General features: G+C 39.5%; 1 protein-coding gene across 1 annotated transcript in view; it reads right to left on the bottom strand.

Moving 5' to 3' along the window:
- Positions 1 to 26,983, bottom strand: part of FER1L6 (fer-1 like family member 6) — a 178,545-nt gene that overhangs the window by 84,177 nt on the left and 67,385 nt on the right. Inside the window, exons 18-21 of the mRNA XM_043991801.1 lie at positions 24,290 to 24,467; positions 20,888 to 21,012; positions 14,051 to 14,185; positions 5,552 to 5,701 (exon numbers count right to left, since the gene is read on the bottom strand). Coding sequence (XP_043847736.1) covers positions 5,552 to 5,701; positions 14,051 to 14,185; positions 20,888 to 21,012; positions 24,290 to 24,467 — 588 coding nt within the window. The remainder of the gene's footprint in view (positions 1 to 5,551; positions 5,702 to 14,050; positions 14,186 to 20,887; positions 21,013 to 24,289; positions 24,468 to 26,983) is intronic.

The following is a 26,983-nucleotide window of genomic DNA, read 5'->3' on the forward strand; positions in this document are numbered from 1 at the left end:
CAGGGACTAGCATTTGTTTGTCTTTTATTTGTATCCCCAGTGCTTAGCATAGTATCTGGCACAAGCAGGTGCATAATAAAAGGTTATTGACTTGGGTTGACATGGAGGATATTTTTGTTGTTTTTGTTGTTGTCTGTCCTTCATTCTTGAGGAGGACCATGACATCAGGGTGATGTCATGACTTGCACTGAATTGGATTTAATTGAGGGAGGGCTGTGCAAGGTCACCAACCTCACTCTCTCCTCCAGAGCCATTTGGGTCCAGTGGCAAGAAACACATCAGGATGACTGGAGATGGTCCTGGAAGTTTTCAGGGGTTAAGTGACTTGCCCAGGGTCACACAGCTGTAAGTGTCAAGTGTTTGAGGTTGGATTTGAACTCAGGTCCTCCTGAATTCGGCGCCAGTGTTCTATCTACTGCGCCACCTAGCTGCCTCATGGAGGCATGATAGTACCATGGAAAGAGCGCTGGATTTGGAATCAGAGACCCAAGGTGGGAACAGTAGTTCTGATACTTCCCTGTGTGACCTTGGGCAAGTCAAATGAGGCCTATAAGGACCTTCCCATTGCTCACTTTCTGATCCTTTGCTTTTATCTCCCCTATCTCCCCTATGAGATTAAAAAATTTCTCAGAGGCAAAAGCTAAGTCTTATTCAACTTTGTATGTGTGACAGGGCTCTGAAAATGTTAGCCACTTAATAAAAGTGTCTTAGATTCGAAGTTATTGGCATAGAGCCTCATCCTAGAGGATACAGCATGTTTTGTTTAAAGGAGAAGAAAGGGAAAATTCTTTGTACCTTTGGGTCTATGTCTTTAAGACATGAGGTAACTGGGTGATGCAGTGGATAAAGTGCCAGGCCTGGAATCAAGAAGACCTGGGTTTAAATATGGCCTCACACACTTACTATCTGGGTGACCTTGGGCAAGTCACTTAACCCTGTTTGCCTCAGTTTCCTCATCTGTAAAATGTTTTACCCCTCCAGTATCTTTGCCAAGAAAACCCCAAATGAGGTCACAAAGAGTAGGGCATAATTGAAATGACTGAACTACAATGCCTTTAAGAAAGTTTTAGTAACAAGGGTAATCTTGCTGTTTAACCTATAAAAGGCAATGTAAGTATTTGAATTGTGACTTTAGAACACCCATAAATCAAAAGAATAAAAAACAGCTGTCATGAGAGTCATATTTTAATGAAAGGTGCCACCTGAATGAAATTTTCAAGGGTGCTGATGGAATGATGGCTTCAATTCAAATACATCATAGTTATATCATTTTTAGAAACAGAAATGACAGTATAATCAAAATTGAATTAGTGTTTGAAGCGTAATAATGTTTAAGGGAAATGTTGTTACTTAATATATTCATATAATGACAAGCCTCCCTAGCTTTTGGATAGTTGCCTTACACAGAAGGAAATTCCTGCATCTCATTTCCCCCTCATTGATTATTTGACTTCTCATTGTTCAGTTGTTTCAGTTGTATCTGATTCTTCATGACCCCTTTTGGGGTTTTCTTGGCAAAGATAATGTACTGGTTTTGCCATTTCCTCCTCCAGCTCATTTTATAGATGAGGAAACTGAGGCAAATAAGATTAAGTGACTTGCCCAGGGTCACCCAGCTTGCAAATATCCAAGGCCAGATGTGAACTCAAATGTTCCTGACTCCAGGCCCAGTGCTCTATCCACTGCATCACTCCAGCTTCCCAAAGACCAGCAGAGCCAAGTGTAAAGAGATTCATCATCAAGTAGCGATGGATTATTATGACCATAACAATTTAGGACCTGTGTTTTTGGGTGCAGAGGGGAGGTATCCATTCTGTTAAAACCACAGATCCTCGAAGAATTATAATATAGCCAGCAAAGGTTAAGAGGAGTGATGATATCGGGCTATAGAATCATGAAAGGTAATGGTAAGTAAGCATAGGCTCTTTCACCAAACCTCAGCATGCTAGGCCTACCTTAAAGACAGCAGAAAACGGTCAGTATTACTGCCCCTGACAGATTCATGGATCTTTGCCTCTGAAGGAGTGCCTAAGTTAATAGAAAGCAGACAAACCTGCCTGGGACGCTAGATAGACTACCTGCCGATAGGAGACACCTCTGGAGTAAAAAGACTTAAGGTTCTGGGAAGTGGCTTGAGTTAAGGTAAGTATTCAAACTTCCTAGCAACGAGGCAGCTAAGTAGGTGGTGCAGTAAATAGACCTCTGGACCTGGAATCAGAAAGACTTGAGTTCAAATCTGATTTCAGACTCTTACTAGCTAAAGTGATGATGGGTAAGTTATTTAGCTGATGTCTGCCTCAGTTTCCTTATCTGCAAAAATGGGAATAATAATGGAACTTATCTTCCAAGATTGTTGTGAGGATAAAATGTGATATCTGTAAAATGTTTTGCAAACCTTAAAGTGTTTAATAAATGTTAGCTATTATTACCACGACTCTCTAATCTTTATTGTATTTCCATGGATTTTTCCTCAACAAGTAGTAGATTCACTCATTTATCTCATTGGATCTCAGCCCTGAAGTTAGTCTAGATTTTGGACTCCTGATCCTATTTTGAAGGATAACTCCTCTATTTAGAGTATGGACCACCCTAACCCTTCTTTTTAACCAGGGGTCTTCCGTATATACTTGCATATGCTACTTAAATCTTTCCTCATAGAAATATGTTCAATAAAGACTAAATGCATGAAAAAGAAGTCCATAGTGTGTCCCTAATGGATGTTAGAACCCTTTGAAAAGAAGTCTTTAACCTTTTGATATTGTTATCATGGAGTACAACCATACTCACTGATGCCACTGGAAAGGACAGAATCTTTGGTGGGATGGAGCATGGGTCTGGCCCAGTAGAGCAATTCTTACATTCACATGTCAATTATACTATCACCCAACAATTGGTGTTGCAGTTGGAAGTGACAGTAGATAGAACACAAGGTCTGGAGTCAGGAAGACCTGAGTTCATATCCAGCCTCAGACATTGTCTATCTGTGTGACCCTGGGTAAATCACTTAACATCTGTCTGCCTCAATTTCCTCACCTATAAAAAAGGGATCATAAGACCACCTACATAGCAGGGTTGTTGTGAGAATCAAATGAGATAATATTTGTAAAGCACTTAACACAGTGCCCAGTACATGTTGTCACCGATGCTGTTCAGTCATGTCTGACTCTTCACTATCCCATGGACCACAGCACACCAGGTCCTTCTATCTGCCATCCCCTTTTCCTTTTGCCTTCAATCTTTTCCAATGAGTCCCGTCTTCTGATTATGTAGTCAAAGTATTTAAGCTTCAGCTTCAGTAGTTGACCTCCCAGTGAATAGCCTGAGTTATTTTTTTAAAGTGCTGACTGATTGGATCTCCTTGCTGTCCTAGGGATGGTGATGGTCTCTGTCTGTCTGTCTGTCTCTCTCTCTCTCTCTTTGTGGGGCAATGAGGGTTAAGTGACTTCCTCAGGATCACACAGCTAGTAAGTGTCAAGTGTTTGAGGCTGGATTTGAACTCAGGTCCTCATTAATCCAGAGCTGGTGCTTTATCCACTGGGCCACCCAGCTGCCCTGGAGCAAGCATCTTTTCATTTCATGACAGCAGTCACCATCTGTCACATAATAGGTGCCTAATAAATGCTTGCTTCCTTACTGTATTTCCTGTTTTTATTGACAATATTCACAATGGCAGTCCTAGGATACATAGAAGAATTGGAGATACTTACTTAGCCCTCAAATCCAGGTGGGCAAGACCTACTATGATGAATCTTGAGATGCAAGGAAGAAAACTGTCATCCAAAAATGAAAACCAAAAGATGACAATTAAATAGAGCCTTTCTTAGGATGAGTCAAGATCTAGAAGCTAGAAGACACTTATCATCTATTCCAATCCCTTCATTTTGTAAATGAAGCACCTCAAGCAGAATGACTTGTGTGATGAAGTCTCACAAGTAGAGCAGAACCAGGATTGGAATCCAGGTCCTTACACTCCAAATCCAATATTCCCACCAAATATGAACCATTCTGTCCACCACACCAGTAGAATCAAACTCAAATAGAAACAGATACACTCACCCCTGTTGAGTTATATGTTGGCTTAGAAAACCACACATCGACATTATGTGTGTTCTGTTGCATTTTAATTTATCTATTTTGATTACATTTTCATTTGGTTTGGCCACTCAGGAGTGCTGTGTATTTGGCATCTCTGTGCCATCCCATGCAGCCTCTCCCTAGGAAGCTGCCCAGTACTTTTATTAATTTTGAGAGACTCCTTAGCAGGAAACCCATGTTTTCAACACAAATGTTCTCTTGGAGTTGCTGTATAATTGCAAACTTTGGATCCTCACTTTCTCCAAGGGATCCAAGTTGTGGATGTCCCAAATAGCAATGGAGAAGCTCGTGGTGGGCGTCAGCAAGTGATAGCCTCTACCTCCCACAATCACTTCTGCAGAAAAAGAAGTGTGAGAGATAACACCAAGAAAGTGTATAGTTAGAAAAGGATGTGAGCCAGTCTTGCAGTGATGCTGAGGGCTACCAGATGGACAGCTTGAGTGTTACCCTGCTACCCACAGAATGTGAAAAGATCCAGAGGAAGGTCCCTAGCATTTCAGATGGATCTTTTGTGGTGAATCCATGGAAGAATATGGATGAGAATCAACACAGGAGAAGAAAGCATGGCTGGCTGAACTTGTACCGATAGAGAGAATGCCTTTGACAATGAGATACTGGCTCCACCGAAGCATTGGAGATGATTATCATCATATGATAAGTATTATAAAACATAGGCAACACACCATAGTGGATAGAGAGCCAGTCTCAGAGCCTAGAAGGCTTGCATTTTAACTCTTACCCCTGACGCATCCTGGCTGTTTAATTTCAGGCAAGTCATTTAACTCCTGAATTGGTACAAGAAACTGGTAGTTCTGTATAGCATTGAAATGAGAGGTCCACTCTCTATATTAATTATTTTATGGAATGGTATAATTTTATTATCACATATTAATAACTCAGGAAAGTTCTTTTGGGCATTAATGTACTAAATAAATGTATACTTGTTATAAATGCACATCAATTTAATATTCAATTAATATTAATATTGTAATATCAATCATTTATACATGTTATTTGTGTACTTGTATTAATATTAAGATTTATTATTAATGTATTACTTGTGTGTTAGTATTAGTTAATATTACTTAATAATGAAATATTAATACACTCTGATTTTTACAAAACACTCTTCTACTGAAAAATATTATAATATACATATATATTTATATAAATATGGATGTTTATGTTGCTATTCTTAACCCTATGGGTTATATAGTGAAAGTGATTATGTAATGATAGTGAGTTGTGCATTGTCATATATCCAGTAAGTTGAAGAACCAGAATTTGAACTCAGATCTCCTCACTTAGGTCTAATGTTCTTTCCTTTACTATTACAGTGGTTCACTGAGATTGTCTATCTTCCATTTGTCTCCAGCGACCTGTGACATTCAGTAACCCACCGTACCCTGATATTCGGTCTTGTCCTAAGAGAAGTTGCCTGTATCTGACCACTTACTTGCAAAAGTTCAAACACTGCGAGGAGGTCCCCTCCATCCAAATGACCACAAAAAATTGGGTGATAGGAAAGTCTGGGTGGTTCATACTCATGGTCCACAAGCTTCACAATGGGAGCAGCCACAGTAGAGCCTAAATATTCTGGCTTCCCCTGGGGAAAACAAAACAATTTTTCCTTGATATAGATGACATCTGCTTGGTGATTATCCTGTCCTTTTAAATTCCTTCTGAACTTGACTCTCAGTCTTGAAAATAATCTTTAAGGCCCATGGCATTTGCATTGGTATTGGTCACATTTTCCAGGGCTCCCTTCTCCCTTCTCTGCCAGCTTTCCTTCCACAAACACAAAAAGGGAAAATCTCTATACTCAAGGAATTTGCATTCTACAAGGGGGATAAAACATTTATAGATGAGTAAATATCAAATAAATACAAATCAGGTTGCAATGTATTGCCATTGAAGAGTCATACAGAAGGATATAAAAAATATATATATATAAAATATATATATGTATATATATATATATATATATATATATATATATATATATATATATATATATATATATATGTGTGTGTGTGTGTGTGTGATTGGAAAGGGAGATGGGCCCCAGTTGGGAAATGGCCGAATAAGTTGTATATGATTATAGTAGAATACTACTGTGCTATAAGAAATGACAAGCAGGATGATTTCAGAAAAAACCTGGAAAAACTTACATGAAACTGATGAAAAGTGAAGTGAACAGAACCAGAAGAACATTGTACACAGTAATAGTGATATCGTACAATGATCAACTGTGAATGTCTTAGCTTTTCTCAGCAATACAATGATCCAAGCCAATTCCAAAGGACTCATGATGAAAAATGCTATCCACATCCATAAAAAAATGATGAAGTCTGAATGTAGATTTTTTTCACTTTGTTTTTTCATGTTTTCCCCTTTTGGTCTATTTCTTCTTTCACAACATGACTAACATAGAAACAAGTTTTATATGAGTGCACCTACATAACCTACATAAAATTGCATTCTGTCTTAGAAAGGGGGGAGGTGAGAAAAAGAGGGAGAAAATTTGGAACTCAAAATATTTTTTTGTTTTTTGTTTTTTAGTGAGGCAATTGGGGTTAAGTGACTTGCCCAGGGTCACACAGCTAGTAAGTGTTAAGTGTCTGAGGCCGGATTTGAACTCAGGTACTCCTGACTCCAGGGCCGGTGCTCCATCCACTGCGCCATCTAGCTGCCCCAAAATATTTTTTAAATGAATGTTTAAAATTGTCTTTACATGTAATTGGGTAAAAATAAAATATTTTTTAAAGTGGGGGGAAAGGAGTAAAAGATGCCCACATTGGTATCTACACAATGTCAGTACATTTAAAAGAAGGCTCCATACAGGATGAAAAGAGGTAGATAAGCTACAATCTATTAAAATGGAGGATATATCAAATGGATGATATCAGAGAGCCATCGCAGTATCAAAATATACTGTAATGGAAGTTACTATCTAGTCATGATGGAGCCAGCTCTGGATCTATGGGGAATGAAGGAAATTGGATGTGAAATCTGTGAATTGCCCTGGAATGGAGAGATCTGCACAGAAGTTGAATAGCGGACAGCCTGTCTCCAGGAACCAGCACATATCAGAGGAAGGCTCATGAACACTAACATACTGGGGCTTCTCAGAATTCTCAGCTAAAAAAATGAAGAGGGTTTGGTGAAGTGCCTGCTCTACAGGAGTCCATGCAACGTGGTCTGCACATTGAAAGAACGCTAACATTCATCTCCTTCTCTGCAATCACCTGGCCCCCATCTTAGCTCGGGTCTTTATTACCTCTAACTCCACTTTTGCAATAACTTTCTAATTGGGCCCCTTCCTCCATGGTCTCCCTTCTCCACTCTATCTTCTACATAGCTGTCAAAATAATATGCTGAGCATGAATATAACTATGCCATTCCCACAATTTAAAGGGCTCCAGCAGCTCCCTGTTGCCTCTAAGATAAAATACAGTCTCCTCTATTTGTCATTCAGATTCCTTTATAATGTGACCCCAGCCTACCTTTCCAGGTTTATTAGTCATTAGATCTCTTCACTCATTCTATCTTCCAGCCACGCTGTTCTGTATACAAAACATTCTATTAGATTGTGAGCTCCTTATGGCCCTCTTCTTGTATCCCTGGTGTTTTATACTGTCTGGCACATAGTAGGGGCTTAACAAATGTTTATTAACAATATTCCATCTCCTTTCTTGGGATGTCTCCCATGCCTCCTTGTAATGCTTTCCTCAGTCCCTTCACTTAGAATCCCTAGTTTTCTTCAAAGCTCAGCTATTTTCTGATCTTCCAGCTGCCAATGCTTCTCCCATAAAATTACCTTGGCTTTATTTTGTATCTACATTGTATCTACTTGTTTTGTAGATGCTCATATGTGTACACTGTCTCCCTCCTTAAAGGAGGAAATGGTTTCCTTTTGTTTTTTTTGTCTCTGTATCCCCAGAACCCAACTCAGTGCCTGGCACACAGTAGCTATTAAATAAATGCTTATTGGTTAAGTGTGTAAATGGATCTGTGATTGAAATCTTTCAATTCACTTTGGAAGTATTTGTTCCTCTGAGCAACACCAAAAATGGGTTGTGGTCATCTATTTTATAAAAGTTAGGTAATTCTTTGTCACATCTTGGATACATGTGTAACCAACAGCCCAGTGACCCACACTTAAGTAGGCATGATTTAATTACAGAGTGGAGCTCCAAAACCCATCTCATTGGATTTTTTTTTTTGTCTCCAACCAGAGTAGTAAATCTCAGGCTATTGGCTCAATTATATTCTTAAGTCTCCACAGATGTGGGTAAAAGGGTTCTCAGATCCCATGTAAAGTATTCAAAGTTACAAGGTTAATCAGACCCAGGATAGTTTTTATTTCACCCTACAGAAACAAAACAAAGAACACACAACAATTCATAAACAATTCATATAATTCTCCCTCTTTGGTGTCTTACTTTTCTTCTATGGCCCTATATAATCTCTCAGACTCCCCTTGGAGTAGGGACTTAATCTTTGTGGTTAAGACTCCTTTTCGGAGGCAAATTAACTTGATATTGTTAGAGAAGCAAGAAATGCCAAACCACTCCAGTATCTTTGCCAAGAAAACACCAAATGGGGTCATAAAAAGTTGGATGGGACTGAAAAATGACTTAGCAGCAACAATAACAACAATGTATGAAGTACTGTGGTAAGCACTAGAGATACATAGGCAAAAAACATTTAAGTCTTTCAAAGAGCTCAGCCTAATGGGGAGAAATACTGTAAATTGCTTGTTGCTTCGTGTTAGCCCATTAACAACTTAGCAGGCAGACCCAACTTTTCTTCCCTTCTTTTTCCTAACTTCTTTCCTTGTATTACCAACTTATTTTATTCACAGAGATTACTCTCTTGAGTGTTTCTCCACAAATCCTTCTGATCTTCTAGAGTAAGTCACCCACTCAGTATATCCAATAAGTTGTAAAGAAAGTTGTAAGTCAACAAATACCAGTGAATTAAATTAAATTGAAAATGAGTCATTTCTTCCTCTGCCATATCTCTTACAACCAGTGGATCATTCCTTCCTGTGGTTACAGCAGTCATTATAACTCAGGCCCTCATTGCTTCTATCCAAGAATGTTGTAATAGCCTTCTGGCTCCTCTTCTTGATTTCCATTCTGCCCCTACCAACTTTAGAGCCCATATTTCAGCTCCAGTATTAGTGTGTTTCTTTGACCATTTCACTCTACTCAGCAGTTTTCTGTGGCTCTGAGAGTTTGTAAAGAATAATGCTTAAATTCACAACTCTGGCACATTCTGGTTAACTAGTAGGTTGTATTCTAGGGTCTTTGTGTATTTTAAGTTCATTCATATAGGACTACACATAATCATCTGTTCTCTTGTCCTTTCCTATCTCTCTACCTTTTGTTTACATTGCCTAATGTTTGGAGCAAACTCTCTTACCCCCATATCCTTGTATTGAGGACCCCCCTCCTCTCTTCCTCCCTCCTTTCCTTTCTATTTGCTTCCCTCCCCTCATCTCCCCTTTATTCCATTCATCTCTTCACTTCCTTCACCTCTTCTTCCTTTCCTCCCTCTTTCTTTTCCTTCCTTCTTTCCTTCTTTCTTTCTCTCTCTCTTCCTTCTTTCCTCCCTCCTTCCTTCCTTCCTTCCTTCCTTCCTTCCTTCCTTCCTTCCTTCCTTCCTTCCTTCCTTCCTTCCTTCCTTCCTTCCTTCCTTCCTTCCTTCCTTCCTTCCCTCTTTCCTTCTTAGCCAGGCTTAGATACATCTTCCTTCATGGAACTTTCCCTGATGCCTTAGGTAAAAGTGATCTCACCCTCTTGAAATTTCTCATGGTCCTTTCCCTGGACCTTTGCCTTCTATCTTACTGATCTATCAAGACATCTCATTCCCCTTATTAGATTATAAGAACCTCGAGGGTAGAGACTGTCATTTTTCATTTCTGTATCCTTCATGCTTACCTAGCACAGTGCTTGACAGAGAAGAGTCTCTTAATGGAAGCTTATAGAATTGCATTGTTGAACTGAACAAAAGAAGTAAATAAACCTATCATTCTTTCTTCCAGGCCTTATGTCGTATTTCAACAACAACAAATAAAAATTACAACTTCTAACTTAGTAATAAAAATCATCTTCCAGAAATCTACTAAGCTACCCCAAGAGAGTCAGGTCTCAAACATCTTTCAGGAGGGTGTATTTGGTTTCATATTGAGAACACAGAAAAATCTATTTTATAAGACTGGAGGGAAGAGATTAATGTGCTGTTTATGGGCTTAGATGGGGAAAATAGAGCAGACTGTAAAGGTTAGATGAATGATGAGACCTCTCAAGTGATCCAAGAACATTTAAAGCCTTTGCTGCATATTTACAGCATATTCGCTGGCCTTAACTAGAAGGACAATTCACAAGAAGCCAATCTATGCAGAGGAAGGCCAAATAAAAATTGCAGACAGAGGAGTAATTAGGTAAAAACCTTTGTATAAGAATTTTTGTTTAAAAAACGTTTTTGTTTGGAACTTAACAAACACCAAATAAAATGGGCATTTGTACATAGTACAACAGAAAAAGATTATACTCATGAAACTGTAGGTCTCTGTTATATACAGCTTGCTTTTCTTTTGAAAGCTATAATAATTTCTACCTGCAGTTCACAAAATGAAAAGCAACCTTTGGCGAAGTGGAAAGAAAGCTGGATTTGGAGCAGAGATTTGCTTACTTTCTTCTGGTGTGCCCTTAGGCAAACTGCTTAACCTCTCTGGGCCTGAAGTACTTTATCTGACAAATTAGGCCATTTGCAAGTGACCTTCAAGGTCTCCTCTAGCACTAAATCTTTGGTCTAATCTCTTTCCTTTTAATTCTTATGATTAGAGAATACCTAGATAATTCAGTAGGTAGCAGGCACCCCTTCTGGGTGGGGTTGGGGGATGGGGGATGGGGGGTTAGGGAGTGAGCAGGTGGGGGTAATGGTAGTGGTGGTGTTCAGTTGTTCCAGTTGTGTATGATTCTTTGTAACCCCATTTGGGGTTTCTCTGACAGAGATACTGGAGTGGTTTGCCATTTCCTTCTCTAGCTCATTTTACAGAAGAGGAAACTGAGGCAAACAGGGTTAAGTGACTTGCCCGGAGTCATGTAACTAGGAAGTTTCTGAGGCCAGATTTAAACTCAGGTCTTCCTGACTCCAGGCCTGGTGTCCTATCCACTGTACCACCTAGCTGCTCTATTTCCCTATTGAGTGAAATATATACTTCTGCACTCAACTGTGAGTATGTATTCTTCCTTCCTTCCTTTTTGACCAGATGCAATCAACTGAATGTGAATGTCTGTCAATCAAATCATACATAGTATGATGAGAAGAACATTGGACTTAGAGTCAACAGACTAACCATGCTGTCTCAGCTGTTGCTTAGGAGCCATGTGACACTGGACAAGCAATTTCTCCTGTGATTCTTAGTTTCCTCATCCATAAAAATGGGCACAATAGCAATACAAGACAATGCCAAAAGACTGATGGTAGAAAATGCTCTCCACATCCAGAAAAAGAACTGGGGGGGGGGGGGACTAGGTGTTGCAGTGGATAAAGCACCAGCCCTAGATTCAGGAGGACCTGAGTTCAAATTTGACCTCAGACACTTGACACTTCCTAGCTGTGTGACCCTGGGCAGGTCACTTAACCCTCATTTCCCCATAAAAAAAATTTAAAACAAAAGAACTGTGGAATCTGAATGCAGATCGAAACATACTATTTTCACTTTTGTTGTTGCTTTTTTGTTATTGTTCTTGTTTATTCTTTCTTGCATTTTTTTCCTTTTTGTTCTGATTCTTCTCTTACAACATGACTAATGTGGAAATATGTTTAACATGATTGTAATGTATAGCCTATATCAGATTGCTTGCTGGCCTCGGGAGGATGGAGGGAAAGAAGGGTGAGAGAAAAATTTGGAGCTCAAAAAAAATCTCTTTACATATAATTGAAAAAAATTAAAAAAAAATTTTTTTAATGGAGACAATAGTTATACAACCTGACTGATATGATGACGGAGAATCGAAAGGTATAATATATCTTGTACATTATCTTGTAACAGATCTATATAGAGCTGTGTAAATGAGACTTTGTTAACATTCTTATTATTGATTGAGAGTTACTGATTAATAACATTCTTATTGATTAATAAAATTATTATATAAATATAAATAATAAATCATATAAATGGGAGCCCATTTATATCATTCTTTCAGGTTTGCAACATGCTTTACATACATAATCTCATTTGATCCTCACAAAAATTCCTGTAATTATTATTATCATCCCCACTTTATAGATGAAGAAACTGAGGCTGAATAGTTAAGAGACTTGATCCAGGTCACTCAACTAGTAAATGTCTGAGGTAAGAATTGAATGTAGAGCTTCCTGACTCCATGGCCAGGACTCAAGCCATTGCTTCACCTAAATAGTATGGATGATAAATGTGTCCACTAAAGTCTTCCTCTGATGACTTTTCATGGCTTAGAGGGGACCTATTTCTCAGACCTGCAGTCTGAGAAGCAGCCACGCTATGCTCTGAGAGGCTCATCACGAATATGGCCTCTATTTTCGCCCTGTAAGCTAAGACTGTTACAGAGTGAAAGTGTTGCAAGTTATGTTAGTAAAGAGAATCTAGGGGAAAAGGTCCTTGAAGTAAGGACAGGTATGGCAGGGAAGTTTATTGCCTTCAGGTTAATTATTTTTCAGATGAGTTCTTTTGTAAACTGAAAAACACTTTTTAAAAAGGGCTAATGGGGGCAGCTAGGTGGTGCAGTGGATAAAGCACTGGCCCTGGATTCAGAAGGACCTGAGTTCAAATGTGGCCTCAGACACTTGACACTTACTAGCTATGTGACCCTGGGCAAGTCATTTAACCCTCATTGCCCTGCAAAAAAAGAAAGAAAGAAAGAAAAAGAAAAGAAAAAGGAAAAAAAAGAAAAAGGGTGAACAGCAACAACAATAATGACCAATGTGTGTATGTATATATGTCTGTATATACACGTGCACACACACACACACACACACACACACACATATATATGTTATGTATGTATACATACATACACACATACAGAGAGAGAGAGAAAGCCTTCAAGTTTGCAAAGCATTTTACATATGGTATCTCATTGGATTCTCCCAACAATTCTGGGAAGTAGATGCTATTATTATCCCCATTTTATAGATGAACAAATTGAGGCTGAGAGAGGGTAAGTGACTTGCCCAGAGTCACACAGCTAATACATGTCTGAGATAGAATTAGAACTCAAGGCATCCTGATCCCTAGTCCAACACTAATCCATCTCCCTTTCCCTTTCCCTTCCCCTTCCTCTTCCCCTTTTCAATTTAGGTTTTATAAATTTGGATTTTCATATAATGGGCTTGCTTAAAGCAGAATACCTGTAGTGGTTCTGAGCTGCTGGACAATTAGAATAAAATACAAAGACTAATTAACTGGTGGTGCTATGGTATACCATATACTACCTTGGTACTATTATCGCATCTTGGTGAAGTTGAAAGTATGTAGAATCTTCAGTTAAGAGGACTTGGGTTCAAATCCTACTTCATACATTCACTAGCTGGGTGTGACCTTGGGTAAGTCACTTAACCTCTCTAGGCTTCAGTTTTCCAATCCATAAAATGGGAATAATAATAACACCCATCTCCCAGGGTAGTTATGAAGATCAAATGAGATAATAATAAAGCATTTAGTACCTGGCACATAGTAAACACTATATGAATGTTAACTATTGTTACTATCATCATTATCATTATTGCTATTATTACCATTATTATTACTAAACTTATTGGGATTTTTTTCTGTAAAATGAAAAGGTTGGATCACATGGCCTCTTCCCAGTTTATAATCATGATCCTGTGCCCCCCACCCCCAACTCTGGTCCACACTCTCTGAAGGAGGGGAGGGAGGTGGGGCTTATATTGCCCTTACCACAGCATCACTGTCATACAGCTCCACCACGACCAGAGGAGGGGATTCAGCCACTTCCCTCTGGTCCCCATAAAACACAATGTTGTTGAACAGCAACATCTGGTTCCAGGTGGGGGACAAGGTCTGGGAAATAACCTAAAGGGCAAAGGGAACAGAACTGATTAGCCTCCAGTTCCAACAACAACACCACAACTCCAGAACATAACCCTACATTCGCTCCCCCTCACCCCAAACAAGCAACATGTTGGTTTGGAGTCACAAGAGTGATGTTCAAGTCTCAATTCTCTCAGATCTTGAGCAATTTCAAGACTCACTTCCGTGGGGCCTTGAGTCTCAGTTTATTCATCTGTAAAATGGGAATGGAAATCATGACTGCACATGGCCAGAGGTCACCTACTGCAGGAATCCCATCTATAATGCCATGGACAAGCAATTCTGTCTTACAAGGTTGTTGTGTGGATCTAATTTTTAAGAATGCATAGGTTTTTGGAAAGACTTACATGAACTGATGCAAAGTGGAGTCAGCAGAACCATAGTAACAGCAATACTGTTCAATGAAGACAACCTCAAAGGACTCAAGATGAAGCATACTATCTGCCTCCAGAAAAAGAACTGATATTGATTGAATACAGACTGAAGCATGCTATTTCTCACTTTTTTCTTTTATTCTTTTTCTCTTATTCAAGTCTTCTTGTACAAAATGACTAATATGGAAGTGTTTTGCATGATTGCACATATATAACCAATACCTGATTGCTTATCATCTCAAAGGGGGGTGGGGAAGAAGGCAGGGAGTAATAGAATTTGGAACTCAAAAAGTTAAAAAATTGTTTTAATATGAAATTTGGGAAAAAATGTATTTTAAATAAACATTTTTATTTAAAGTTATAGGTTCCAAATTCTCTGTCTCTCTCTGTCTCTGTCTCTCTCTGTCTCTGTCTCTCCCCTACATCCTCCCTGAGGTAAGCAGATATAGGTTATACATATACAATTATGTAAAATTAAAAAATTATAAAAGAATGCATAGGTTTTCATCAAGTATTTCAAGGGCTGTCATGTGGGAGAGGGGGTTATATTTTTCTGTTTAACCCTAGAGGGCAGGACCAAGAGCATGGGGCACGAGTTTCAGAAAAGTAAATTTCATCTTCCTAAAAATTAACTCTCCGAAAGTGGAATGTCTTATTTTGGGAAGTAGAGAGTTCTCCATCACTGGAGATCTTCACACTACTTCTTCCTGGATACTTTTCATGATGGGGAACTAACTACTTACTGAGGTAGTCCATTCCATTTTCAAATTGTTTGACTGGTATTTTTTTATATGACTCTCCATCTTACCCTTGGGAAAAGGTGTGTCTGAACTATTTGCAGACTCATGATTGAAGAACAAGAACTTTTTTTTAACAGCTCGATCTTTGTCATAGTATTTTTTCTTGGATTAGAAAATGGCACCAGGTCCCTTGCCTCACAGACCAGAGCATGCTATCTCTCATGAGGCAAATATCAAAGTGACCTTGAATAGTAGTTGATGACAGAGTTAGTGATACAGCTAGCCCTGCAAACCCTCACAGCAGGGCCCCTTTCCCACCATAGGGTACCTCTTCTCATCGTTTCCTAGTTTCTTTATTCTGATTGATCCTTCTCAAGGTACTTACCTTGATACCATAAGCCAAAAGAATGACTAAGAATTTCAGGCACCACGGGATCTAGAAGTAGGGCTGGTAGTGGGGGGTAGGGTAGAAATAGGGATGTACCAAGAACATAATACATCAGGTGTATTCTGACCAGGACAGAGTAGAGTGCAACTACTATCATTCCTAGAAACTATGTTCCCCTTAATGCCATCTAGCTCAACTTTGGAGGGCTGCTATCCCACAATATTGATTCATATTGAGCTTGCAATCAACTTTGCAAAGCCCCAAATCTCTTTCAGAAGAACCATTGTCATGGAAAGAAGGAAAGGAGGGAGGGAGGGAGGGAGGAAGGAAGGAAGGAAGGAAGGACGGATGGAAGGAAATAAGTATTTTTTAAGTACCTACTATGTGCCAGGCACTGTGCTTAGCACTTTACAACCATTATCTCATTTGACCCTCACAACAACCCTGAAAGGTGCTATTATGATTTCACAGCTCAGGAAACTGAAGTAAACAGAGGTTAAGTGACTTGCTCAAGGTCACACAGCTAGTAAATGTCTGAGGCTGGATTTTGACTTGGATCTTCCTGGCTCCAGGCCCAGCACTGGGACTAGATAATGTGCCCGTTGCCAAGTGCTAGAAACTAAGGTTCTTTGAGTATTAGATGGATTATTCCACTTGAGACAGAGGAAGTCTCATTACCATGCTATGCCTCACCTGAGCGGGGAGGAGAGAAGCCTTCTGGCACAAAAGGTCCAAATGACTTTCCCATCAGTTTCCATTATACAGTCCCCCTGTTCTCTGCTTGTGCTCACATTGGATGATTCCAGAAGACAAACTTAGGGTTGCTGCAGCTAAATTTGGGGATTGTTGTTTTTATACCCAAACCTCCCTCTGCTCCAGGCCATTAATGCTATCTGAAAGTCCTGCCTCTCAGACCTTGACTATCCAAACTTCTTGAACCTCCAGGGATCCAAAGAGAAGCACTCCCAATTTAAAGCTTTCAGTCCAGAGATTTCTCCCATCAGGGTTTTGAATCATTTATCCTATGGTCATGAGATGACATTTTTTATAGTTTTTCTTTATGTGGGTCATAAAAATATTGTTCTTACCATATTTCTTCTCTGGTTTCAGTCTATTTTATGCTTTAGATACAATGAGGTTTAGCATAATTTTTCAAGAAGATCCTGAACTTCTCTCGACAGATAGTGGAATATATGCAGCTAACTTCAATCATTTTTCTTTCAAATAATATCATAAATGCAAGATTACTTGCTCTCAGTACCACCCTCCCCCTCCCTCAAGAAACCTTCAATGTCAGTGATACAGACCATCAAGAATGTCACGCTTTTAAGCAAAGTTTTCTTTCCCTGGTTACTGGATAGATACAATTCTAGTGTAATTCATATTCTCCGCAGTGTTTTCAGTCACTGAAATTATTACATCAGCCTCTGGGGCACTTTGGGCCATGAAGCCCCATCGAATTCAATTTGCACCAATATTTATTGGGTACTATGAATAAGGCCCTGGGATAAGGATATAAAGATAAATAAGACAGGATCATTCGTGTGACAAACTCCCTGTGTAGAATTCCTACTGCTGATAGAAGAAAGCTTCTTTTATTTAAAAAAAAATAGCAAAAATCCCCATCACCACTCAAACCCCAAGGAGCTGTCCAGCTCAAATGTTAGTTGATTCCACCAATGGCCCTGGTTTTTAGTTGTGTTTTTAAGTAGATTGAGGTCTCCTGTTTGGTCTGGAAAAGGCTAAAGACTTCTATGGACTACTGCTATGAGAATGCAAAGATCTGAGTGATAGAAAGAGTATTGGGATAAGTATCAGAGGACCTAAGTTCAAATCCCAGCTCTGAAATGTATGAGCTCATCACTTAAACTCCTTGGGCCTCAGTTTCTTCAACTGTAAAATGAGGAAGTTGAACCAGATGATTCCTGAGGATCAGGTTAAAATCCTATGAACCAATGAATCTCATATTGCCCTTTAGGAAGTGTAGCCTGCCCAGGGTTCTTTTGAACCTGAGACAGTGTTGGATTTCCATGAAATGGTAATCAAGTATTTGTCTGGTGGGTGAGATGCAGCTTCTGTCTTTATATAAATGAGGATTCAGACCATCCCACTAACTACATAGTGGTGACTACATATGTTTGCATTGTCCAACCGCTTCTCAGGTATGGTTGTATGGTCTCCTTCCAAGGAAAAGGTTTATCTATCATCCACATAAATTCTTACTATTGACTCAACATCATGGAAAACTTCCAGAATCATATAATCTTAGATTTCAAGGGGACATTAGAAGTTGTCTAGTTCAACCTCTACTTGATAGTTAAATTACCTCTCCTAACAAAAGGCTGCTCAAGAGAATGTGAGTTCCTTGAATGTAAAGACTGGCAAATATTTATCTGTGCATCTCAGCACCTAACACATTGGAGGTGATTAATAAAATGCTTACTGATTAACTCACTGATTGATTCATCCTCAGCTTGTGTACTTCTAATGACAAGAAACTCTTTACCTCTGATATAGTCCATTCTCTTTTCAGATAGCTTTAATTCTTAGGTCAACCTTCCTTATATGGAGTCAAAATCAGTTTATTCTCTTTTTCCTTTTTTTTTTTTTTTTTTTTTTTTTTAGTGAGGCAATTGGGGTTAAGTGACTTGCCCAGGGTCACACAGCTAGTAAGTGTTAAGTGTCTGAGGCCAGATTTGAACTCAGGTACTCCTGACTCCAGGGCCGGTGCTCTATCCACTGTGCCACCTAGCTGCCCCTAAAATCAGTTTATTCTCAATGCTGGCCCTGTGTATAGGTGTACCATTATCTCTGAGAGTGCTAAACAGCCTACTTGACCAAAGTATTTCCCCTTTCTACTTTTTTTTTGGGGGGGGGCAGGCAATGAGGGTTAAGTGACTTGTCCAGGGTCACACAGCTAGTAAGTGTCAAGTGTCTGAGGCCGGATTTGAACTCAGGCCCTCCTGAATCCAAGGCTGGTGCTTTATCCACTGGACCTCCTAGCTGCTCCTCCCCTATCTACTTTCCAAGGTGCCTGAAATGTTCACCATTAGGGCCAGTGCTTAAAGAGGCCTTCTTGAGGAAACATTTTAACTAAGTTCAGATTTGTTATCTTTGGGAGGAGGGTGGGTAGTGGAGAATGAGAGAGGAAGAGAGAATTTATAGAAGGTGCTAATTAAGAAATTCAAGTGCTATTACCCCTCTCTGGTCCAGACTTTTGGATATCTCTCTATCTCTCTATCTCTCTATCTCTCTATCTCTCTATCTCTCTATCTCTCTATCTATCTATCTATCTATCTATCTATCTATCTATCTATCTATCTATCTATCTATCTATCATTTATGTAGCACTTTAAGGTTTGCAAAGTGCTTTACAAATATTACTTCATTTTAGCCTCACAACAACAGTGGGAAATAGGTGCTATATTATTTTCATTATAAAGGGCTTAAAAAGGCATCTTGATTGGAAACAGATGGGGTGCCCATCAATTGGAGAAATGTCTTATAGCATAGGAATGTTGTGGTGTAAGAAATGATAAGGAGAGAGTTTCAGAAAAACTTGGGATGACTTATATGAGCTGATGCAAAGTGAAGTGAGCAGAACCAGGGGAACAATTTACACACTCACAACAATATTGTAATGACAATCAACATGAAGATGATCTAAACAGTTCCAAAGGACTCATGATGAAAAATGTTATCCACAACCAAAGAAAGAACTAATGAGGTTTGAGAGCAGATTGAAGCCTATTTTTTCACTTTATTTTTCTTGCCTTCCCACTCGCACAACACACACACACACACACACACACACACACACACACACACCATGGCTAATGTGGAAATATGTTTTGCATGACTTTATAGATATAATGAGTATCATAATTTTGCCTTCTCAGTGGGTAGAGGAGAGGGTGGAGGCAGAGAAAGAATTTGGAACTGGATATATACATACATATATACATACATACATACATACATACATATATATACACACACACACACACACACACACACACATATATATATATATATATATAAATAAAATTTTAATTGTTTCTTGACTGATTGCTATTTCCCTGGGTAGAAAATAAGCTCTTTGAGGGAAGGGGCTGTTGCATTTTTTATTTTGTATCTATAGTGTTTGGCACACGGTAGATGCTCAATCAATGCTTGTTGATTGATCAGTTGAGTTTTTTACTATATGCCATAACAGCCTCTCTCCCCCCTCCCCTTAGTGGGATAATCGCATCATTGCCAAAGGCTGCTCTTTTTAAATCACCAGTTATATGGAGTCAGTTACAATGGCCATTCCCCAAATTTAGAAGCAAAATGTTAGTTCTTCTGTTGCCTGATATGAAGTGGGAAGGCCTCAGAAAGATGCAGATTCTTAGGTTTAGCAGCTAAGAAAGGTGACACTTCTTCCTCTTGAATCATGGAGAGCTAATCAAGTAAGTGTCCCATGGAAAAAGATGATTTACACTGATTAAAGAGACTTTTGTGCTACACACATGCTAAATACCTTACAAGATCATACGATTCAGGAGAGAGAAGAGACTCTAGAGAATGCTATTCTACAGATGAGGACTCAGGTGGTCACCCAGGTGGTAAGTGGCAATGCCAGGAGATGAAGCCAGGTCCTCTGACCCCAAATCCAGAGCACTTCTCAGTGTGCCAGGCCAAAGACAAAACTACTAGCTTGTAAACTTTATGAAGGCAGAGACTGTAGCCTCCTCTTTATCTTGTTTTTTTTTTCTTTTTTAAAAAATGTTTTCTTGATGCCAATATTCCACCCCCAATAGAGCCCTTTTGTAACAAGGAAAAATGGTCAGGAAAAACAAACTAATATAGTAACTATGTTTGACTATGTATATGATAGTATTTTTATCCATCTTTGTGCACCCCATAGCACCTAGCACGGATTTGTACATGGTAGTGGTAGGTGCTTAGTAATATTTATTGAATGAATGGAAACAATAATAATAGTAATAAAACAACTAGCAGTCATATAGTATTATAATTTACTTATCTTCCCAGGTTGTTGCTAGGATTAAATGATCATATATTTAAAATGCTTTTCAAACCTTAAAGTACTATATAAATGTCAATTATTATGATTATTATGATTCAGTCATGTAACCATTTTTCCTGTGGGAAAAGAGGCCAGCTCCTTCCTACTTACCTTTGTGGTCTGACAGTGTGAAAGAAAGGTGACTTTGGCAAAGGGATCGGAGAGTCCAGTGCTATCTGCAGCTATGAGTCCTCTGGCCTGGTACATATGTGCTCTTAACTGGAAGATGTGCTGGGCTGTGAGCAAGTTTAAAAAAAAAGTTGTCAGTTACATGAAAGAGACATTGAACCATTAAATATCTCCCCCATTACACTGTGAGCTCCTTAAGAACAGACTGTCTTTTGCCTTTCTTTGAACAGTGCCTGGCACATAGTAAGCACTTAATAAATGCTTCTTTACTGTCTTTTATTATCAGGGTTTGAAGCATTGCAAAAAGTCATAAGGGAAGGGAAGACATTTTTTGTACATGTTTCATTACCACTAGTAGATTGGAAATGGCAGGAATCATATCTATCTCTTAGGCAAACTTTTTTTTCCTCTCTCTACACTCTCACTTGATGATCTTATCAATTCCCACAGATTCAAGTGTTGTTCCTCCTTCGTTTTCAGAGAGGACCAACGACAGCACGAGTGATGTCTTGATTTGTGTGTGGATTGGATTTAAGTAGTAGAGTTGCACAAAGTTGTCAGCCTCATTCTCTCTTTCAAAGTCATCATATTCCAGTGACAAGACAAAGGTCAAGACAACTGCTGATGGCCTGGGATGCAGTGCAGAGCCTGCTTCAGCTGCCTTCATGGCTGTTGGAACAAACTTCTTATATGCCCATTCTGCCGGGGGAAGTCTTCACATGCTTACGTAGGCTCTCCCCTTCTTCACTGATGGGTTTGAAGCCAGTCAGTTACACTTAACCTAGTTTAGCTTGTTCACCAAGATGATTTGCTTGGCTGTGGCCATTGGACATGCTGAAGCTTCTTGGAGCCCAAGGTGAGAGTTGAATGCCAGGTAGATACCAAAGATGGGCAAACAGCCCTGCCCTCACACCAGAGGTACTAGTCCTCCTGCAACATCCCATAAATCAGGGCTTCTTAAACTTTTTCCACTTGAGACCCCTCTTCACCTGAGAAATTTTTTGTGACTCCAGGTATTAATAGGACAGTTTAAGAGGCTAAACCATAAATGGATGGATTCAATTATCACCTAAATCAATATGACTCTCGGATCTAAATACCTAGTCCTGGTCTTTTTTCTAAGCTCCAGGCCCATATCACAAACTATTATATATTTTGAACTGGAAGTCCTTGGGCATCTAAAATTCAGTATGTCCAAAAATAGAAGTCATTATATTTTCCTCCAAACTTAGCCTCCTTTTATACTTGTCTATTTCTACTCTATTGTTCTAGTTATTCAGGTTCAACTTGATGTCATATTTAACCCCTCATTCTCATTCATTTCACATGACCAATCAGTTGCCAAATATTGTCATTTCTACTTTTACAACACCTCTCTTTTTTATTTTTTAGTGGGGCAATGAGGGTTAAGTGACTTGCTCAGGGTCACACACCTAGAAAGTGTCAAGTGTCTAAGGCTGGATTTGAACTCAGGCACTCCTTAATCCAGGGCCAGTGCTTTATCTACTTCACCACCTAGCTGCCCCTCACAACACCTCTCTTACATATCTAATTCTCTCCACTCACATAGCTATCACCTTAGTTCAGGATTTCATTACCTTTCCTCTACTACAACAGCTTCCTAATTGGCACACAGTAGGCATTTGATCTTTATTGGCACCATATAGCAACATTGCACATGGTAAACATTTAACAACAACAACAATAATTTGTTGAAAGAACACTTAAATATTTCCAAAGATCCTTGATTGCACTGAGGTGTGTGCTTCCTCTATTACCACAGAATTCATCCTTTCTATGCCTTAAGAAATAGTTCTACGGGACAGCTAGGTGGCGCAGTGGATAGAGCACCGGCCCTGGAGTCAGGAGTACCTGAGTTCAAATCCGGCCTCAGACACTTAACACTTACTAGCTGTGTGACCCTGGGCAAGTCACTTAACCCCAATTGCCTCACTAAAAAAAAAAAAAAAAAAGAAAAGAAATAGTTCTACGAGTTGTAGAATCCATGGTGGCCAACTTCTTCTTCTTCTTTTTTTTTTTTGGTGAGGCAATTGGGGTTAAGTGACTTGCCAGGGTCACACAGCTAGTAAGTGTTAAGTGTCTGAGGCCGGATTTGAACTCAGGTACTCCTGACTCCAGGGCTGGTACTTTATCCACTGCGCCACCTAGCTGCCCCTCCAACTTCTTTTTAATGAACCTCTACCCACTTAACTAGATTGGTCCTTTGAAAACAGACAGTTCATCACTTAGTTCATAATTAATTTTTTTTTGCTTGGTAGAACCTTCCACAACAGGTTCTGAGAACCCAGGACTAACTATACACTACAGTAGGCATCAGAGGCAGAGGAGAGGAGAGGAAAGAGGAGATGAGAGGAGAGGAAAGGAGAGGAGAGGAGAGAGTAGGAGAGAGGAGGGGAGGGGAGGAAGGCAGAGAGGAGAGGAGAGGAGGGCAGAGAGGAGAGGAGAGGAGGGGAGAGGAGAGATCTATTAGTAAATGCCCTCCACCATTGGCTACCTTTCCTAAATGATAAACTACTTCTGTTTTCCACTGAAACCAAATACAAATCAAAACAAATACAGGGATATTGAGCAACACAAGAAGTTGAATTTTTTTTCCCCCTTCAATAGCTTTAAAGCTTCCTCAGGAGCTGACTTTATGAAAGGCAGTATAACCTTCAGTGGGACAGAATTATAAAACAGCAGCAATTGGCTGGCAAGCTTGCATTGGGATGGCACCTGGAGTGTCATTCAGAACATTAGGAGAAAGGTTTGATTCAAATATGTTGCAACTTCTAGAAATAGCCCACAACTGAGAAAAGGCTTATATGAAGAATTCTAGCTTTCTAGTCAGTTGGGGTTTGTAGAAGCCAGTCTGGGAATTGGACAAGGAGAGCTTGTGGGCCTCTGGGTTTGCCAATTTTAGTCAGATCATCACAGGGAAATATAAACTATTTCTACATATAACCCAGAGCCTGAGTGTTGCATTATTAGAGGATTTGCTTCATTTTCCATTCAGTATGCTCTGATCAGGCACGCATTCACTTTTCATTACAAATCATCCTCTCCTTAAAATGGAAACTCAAGCTGTGTGCTGTCGTATGAAAGACATTCAAATTGATTTTCCCCCTATTAACATATAAGTAGGAATTTTTATTCAGTGCATGTTTAAAAAAATAATTCCAGCAAATTATTTTCAGGTATACCATTGTTGAGGAGGAGGGGACTCAGATGGGGAGAATATAAACAATGATATTGAGAAAGTAAAAATAAATGCCCCCATTAAAAGTGTATAGATCGCTATGAGCTAATCCCCACATGGTTAGATGGGCCTTAGAAGCCCATTTTAAGAAGTTCTAAGGTCTTTTTACCCAGTGATTATCTTACCCTGATAGATTAAGCTGGTGGGGGGATAACTGGTACCACTGGCTTTGGTTGGTGTCTCAGTTTCATATCCCATAGGCAAGTTGTCCAAAATGGCATTGGAGTACTTGACAGACCCTAGCCAAAGGTATACATCCACTTTCCCTTGCACGCTCCAACCTGCCAGCCGTCGTCCTGGAAGCTGTGGAAACATCACCAAAGGTTACTGTGTTAATGAAAACTTGTTCTTAGTACAGTTCTTTGGGAATGGTGTTCTCCTTGGGAACAATTCCATCTACTAAATGGAGAGCCCATTCCTTATGAATTATAGAGTAGGAAGGGCATTCAATTGGGCTATAAAGGAAGTGGGCTTGAAATTGGGTTCTAGTAAATTTGGTATTGAACTCCTTAAGGGCAGAGACTGTGTTTTGCCTTTCTTTGTATGCCCAGCACTTAGCACAGTGCCTGGAACATAGTAAGTATTTAATAAATGTTTATTGACTGAAATTCCCCGAGCCCCTGTTTCCTCGTGTATAAAATGACGTGGTTGTGTAAGGTAATCTCTAAGAAAAGGCCAGTCATTCCTACCAATTGCCAACCAAATGCCACAGAAAGTGAGCCAGCTTGATGAAGCAACAAGATACCCTGAAGCAGTGATGGGAAGCAGCATGTACCAGATAAGTCAAAGAGCTGCCATCATCTAGACTACCTTCTCCCCTCAGACCCCAGTGGAAACAAACCAGGACCCAGAATCCAAGAGCCTCTGGAATAACAATGCTGTAAGCCCAGTGTCCATAGACATCATATAGGGAACCAAGTCCTATGGGGAGATGAAACCTGGCAGCTGCTTCTATAGATATTACAGCCACAGCTACCAAAGACCCAGAAAAGAAAGTTCTCATCACCAAAGTCCTTGGCACTGTCAAGTGGTTGAATATCAGAAACTGATATGATTTTGTTAGTGGAAATTATATTTAAGAAGAGCCACTATGATCTGCTTTGCCACTGCACCCTAAGGACCATGAGACTTCTTTCTATCTAATTTACAGCTAAAATCCTTCTTATTTTTGTCTCCTATGAGCTCTGTGAACACCTTGAAAGCAGGGAGTATCCACCTTCCTCTTCTATTTGTATCCTCAGCACTCAGGACAATGCAAGGGCACACAGTTAGTGCTTAATAAGTGCTTCCTTCATTAATTCATTCTATAGTGTCTTTCAGCTCTCTGAATCCCATTGGATTAATGACCTTAACTGTTAATAGATTCCATTTTTCCCTAGCAATAGTGATACAGATGATTGTTCCTGAGCTACTTGATGTGAACATTTCACAATGCAATTCAGCACAATTTAATACTTATGAAACATCTTCCTTGTGCCAAGCATTGAGCCAGGCATTGAGGAGAACACAGGGGTGAGTAGGAGCCAGTTGCTGCCCTCAAGCTATAGAGTGGAATAAAACAAACACGATCCACAAATATCCCCAGCTGAGTATTGGAGGTTTTTAACCCATAGATGATTGGAAGAATGGTATGCTGGGACAAGGTAATGGTGTGAGAAAAACCATGGAGCTAGGAAATCCCAACATCAGTTTGGGGAGCAATGGGTTAAGTAGCACTTGGATGTTAGTAAAGAGAGAGAAGGCTGAAATATTCATTGAATTGACTTTGCTAGCTTAAAAGGTAGGTTGAAGTGAAATTGTGGAAGGCCTTGAACACCAGACCAAAGAACTCAGGCTTTACTCAGGTGTGAAAACATGAATTTATTAAGCACTTTCCATATACTGGGCACTGTTCTAAGTGTTTTACAAGTGTTAGGCTTTTTTTGGAAAGAATACTAGTCCTGGAGTCAAATGACCTGGATTCAAATCCTGCCTCTGCCTCATATTACCTGTGTGACTTTGGGTTAGTACTTAGCCATCCTGGGACTCAGTTTCCTCATCTTGACTATCCTCAGCTGAGGGAGCTGGAATAGATGACCCTTGAATCCCCTTCCTGCTCCAGCACTACTCTGTGGTCCTATAACCCCATTGTGAAACTAGATAAATCCCATTAGTAGAAAATTCAGCTGATTCGGGTATATATTTGTCCTGCCCTTTAATGTAGCTCTGAACAATATATATGTTGAAATATAATGCAGAGAGGCAGCTTTAGATTTGGAAAAACAACTTCCTAACAATTAGAGCTGTCCAAAAGTTGAAGGCATTGTCTTTGGGCTTCCTCAATAGAGGTCTTCAAATAAAGACTGGGATTCACTTATTGAATATGATGCAGGGCAGTGAGTTCAAATTCTGTCTTAGCCACTTACTGGCTGTGTAATCCTAGACACATCACTTAGCCTTTCTTGGCCTCAGTTTCCTCATCTGTAAAATGGGGGTGTTAATAATAGCAATATTTCCCAGGGTTGTTAAGAGGCTCAAATGATCATCTTATGAGTTAACATGTAATGATACTCAAATGAGTTAACATGTAAAAGTACTTTGCAAACACTTCAGAAATCAGCAGATTCTACAAATCAGTGTTTCATTTATTTCTTTATTGATTGTCTAGACTTAAGAAAGCAACAGAGAAAATGATAATGATTCAGCATAAACCTTGGAGCATGTCTTGAGTTTCTGGAGAGTTGGACATTAAACTTTTACTAACCCACCATTGGATGTATCCTATTGTCTATGTTTCCTGGAGAATGAGGTCCTACTGACGGGTTTTACCAGTCTGTGAA

This window comes from Dromiciops gliroides, chromosome 1 (genome assembly GCF_019393635.1).
Source record: "Dromiciops gliroides isolate mDroGli1 chromosome 1, mDroGli1.pri, whole genome shotgun sequence".
NCBI lineage: Eukaryota > Metazoa > Chordata > Mammalia > Microbiotheria > Microbiotheriidae > Dromiciops > Dromiciops gliroides.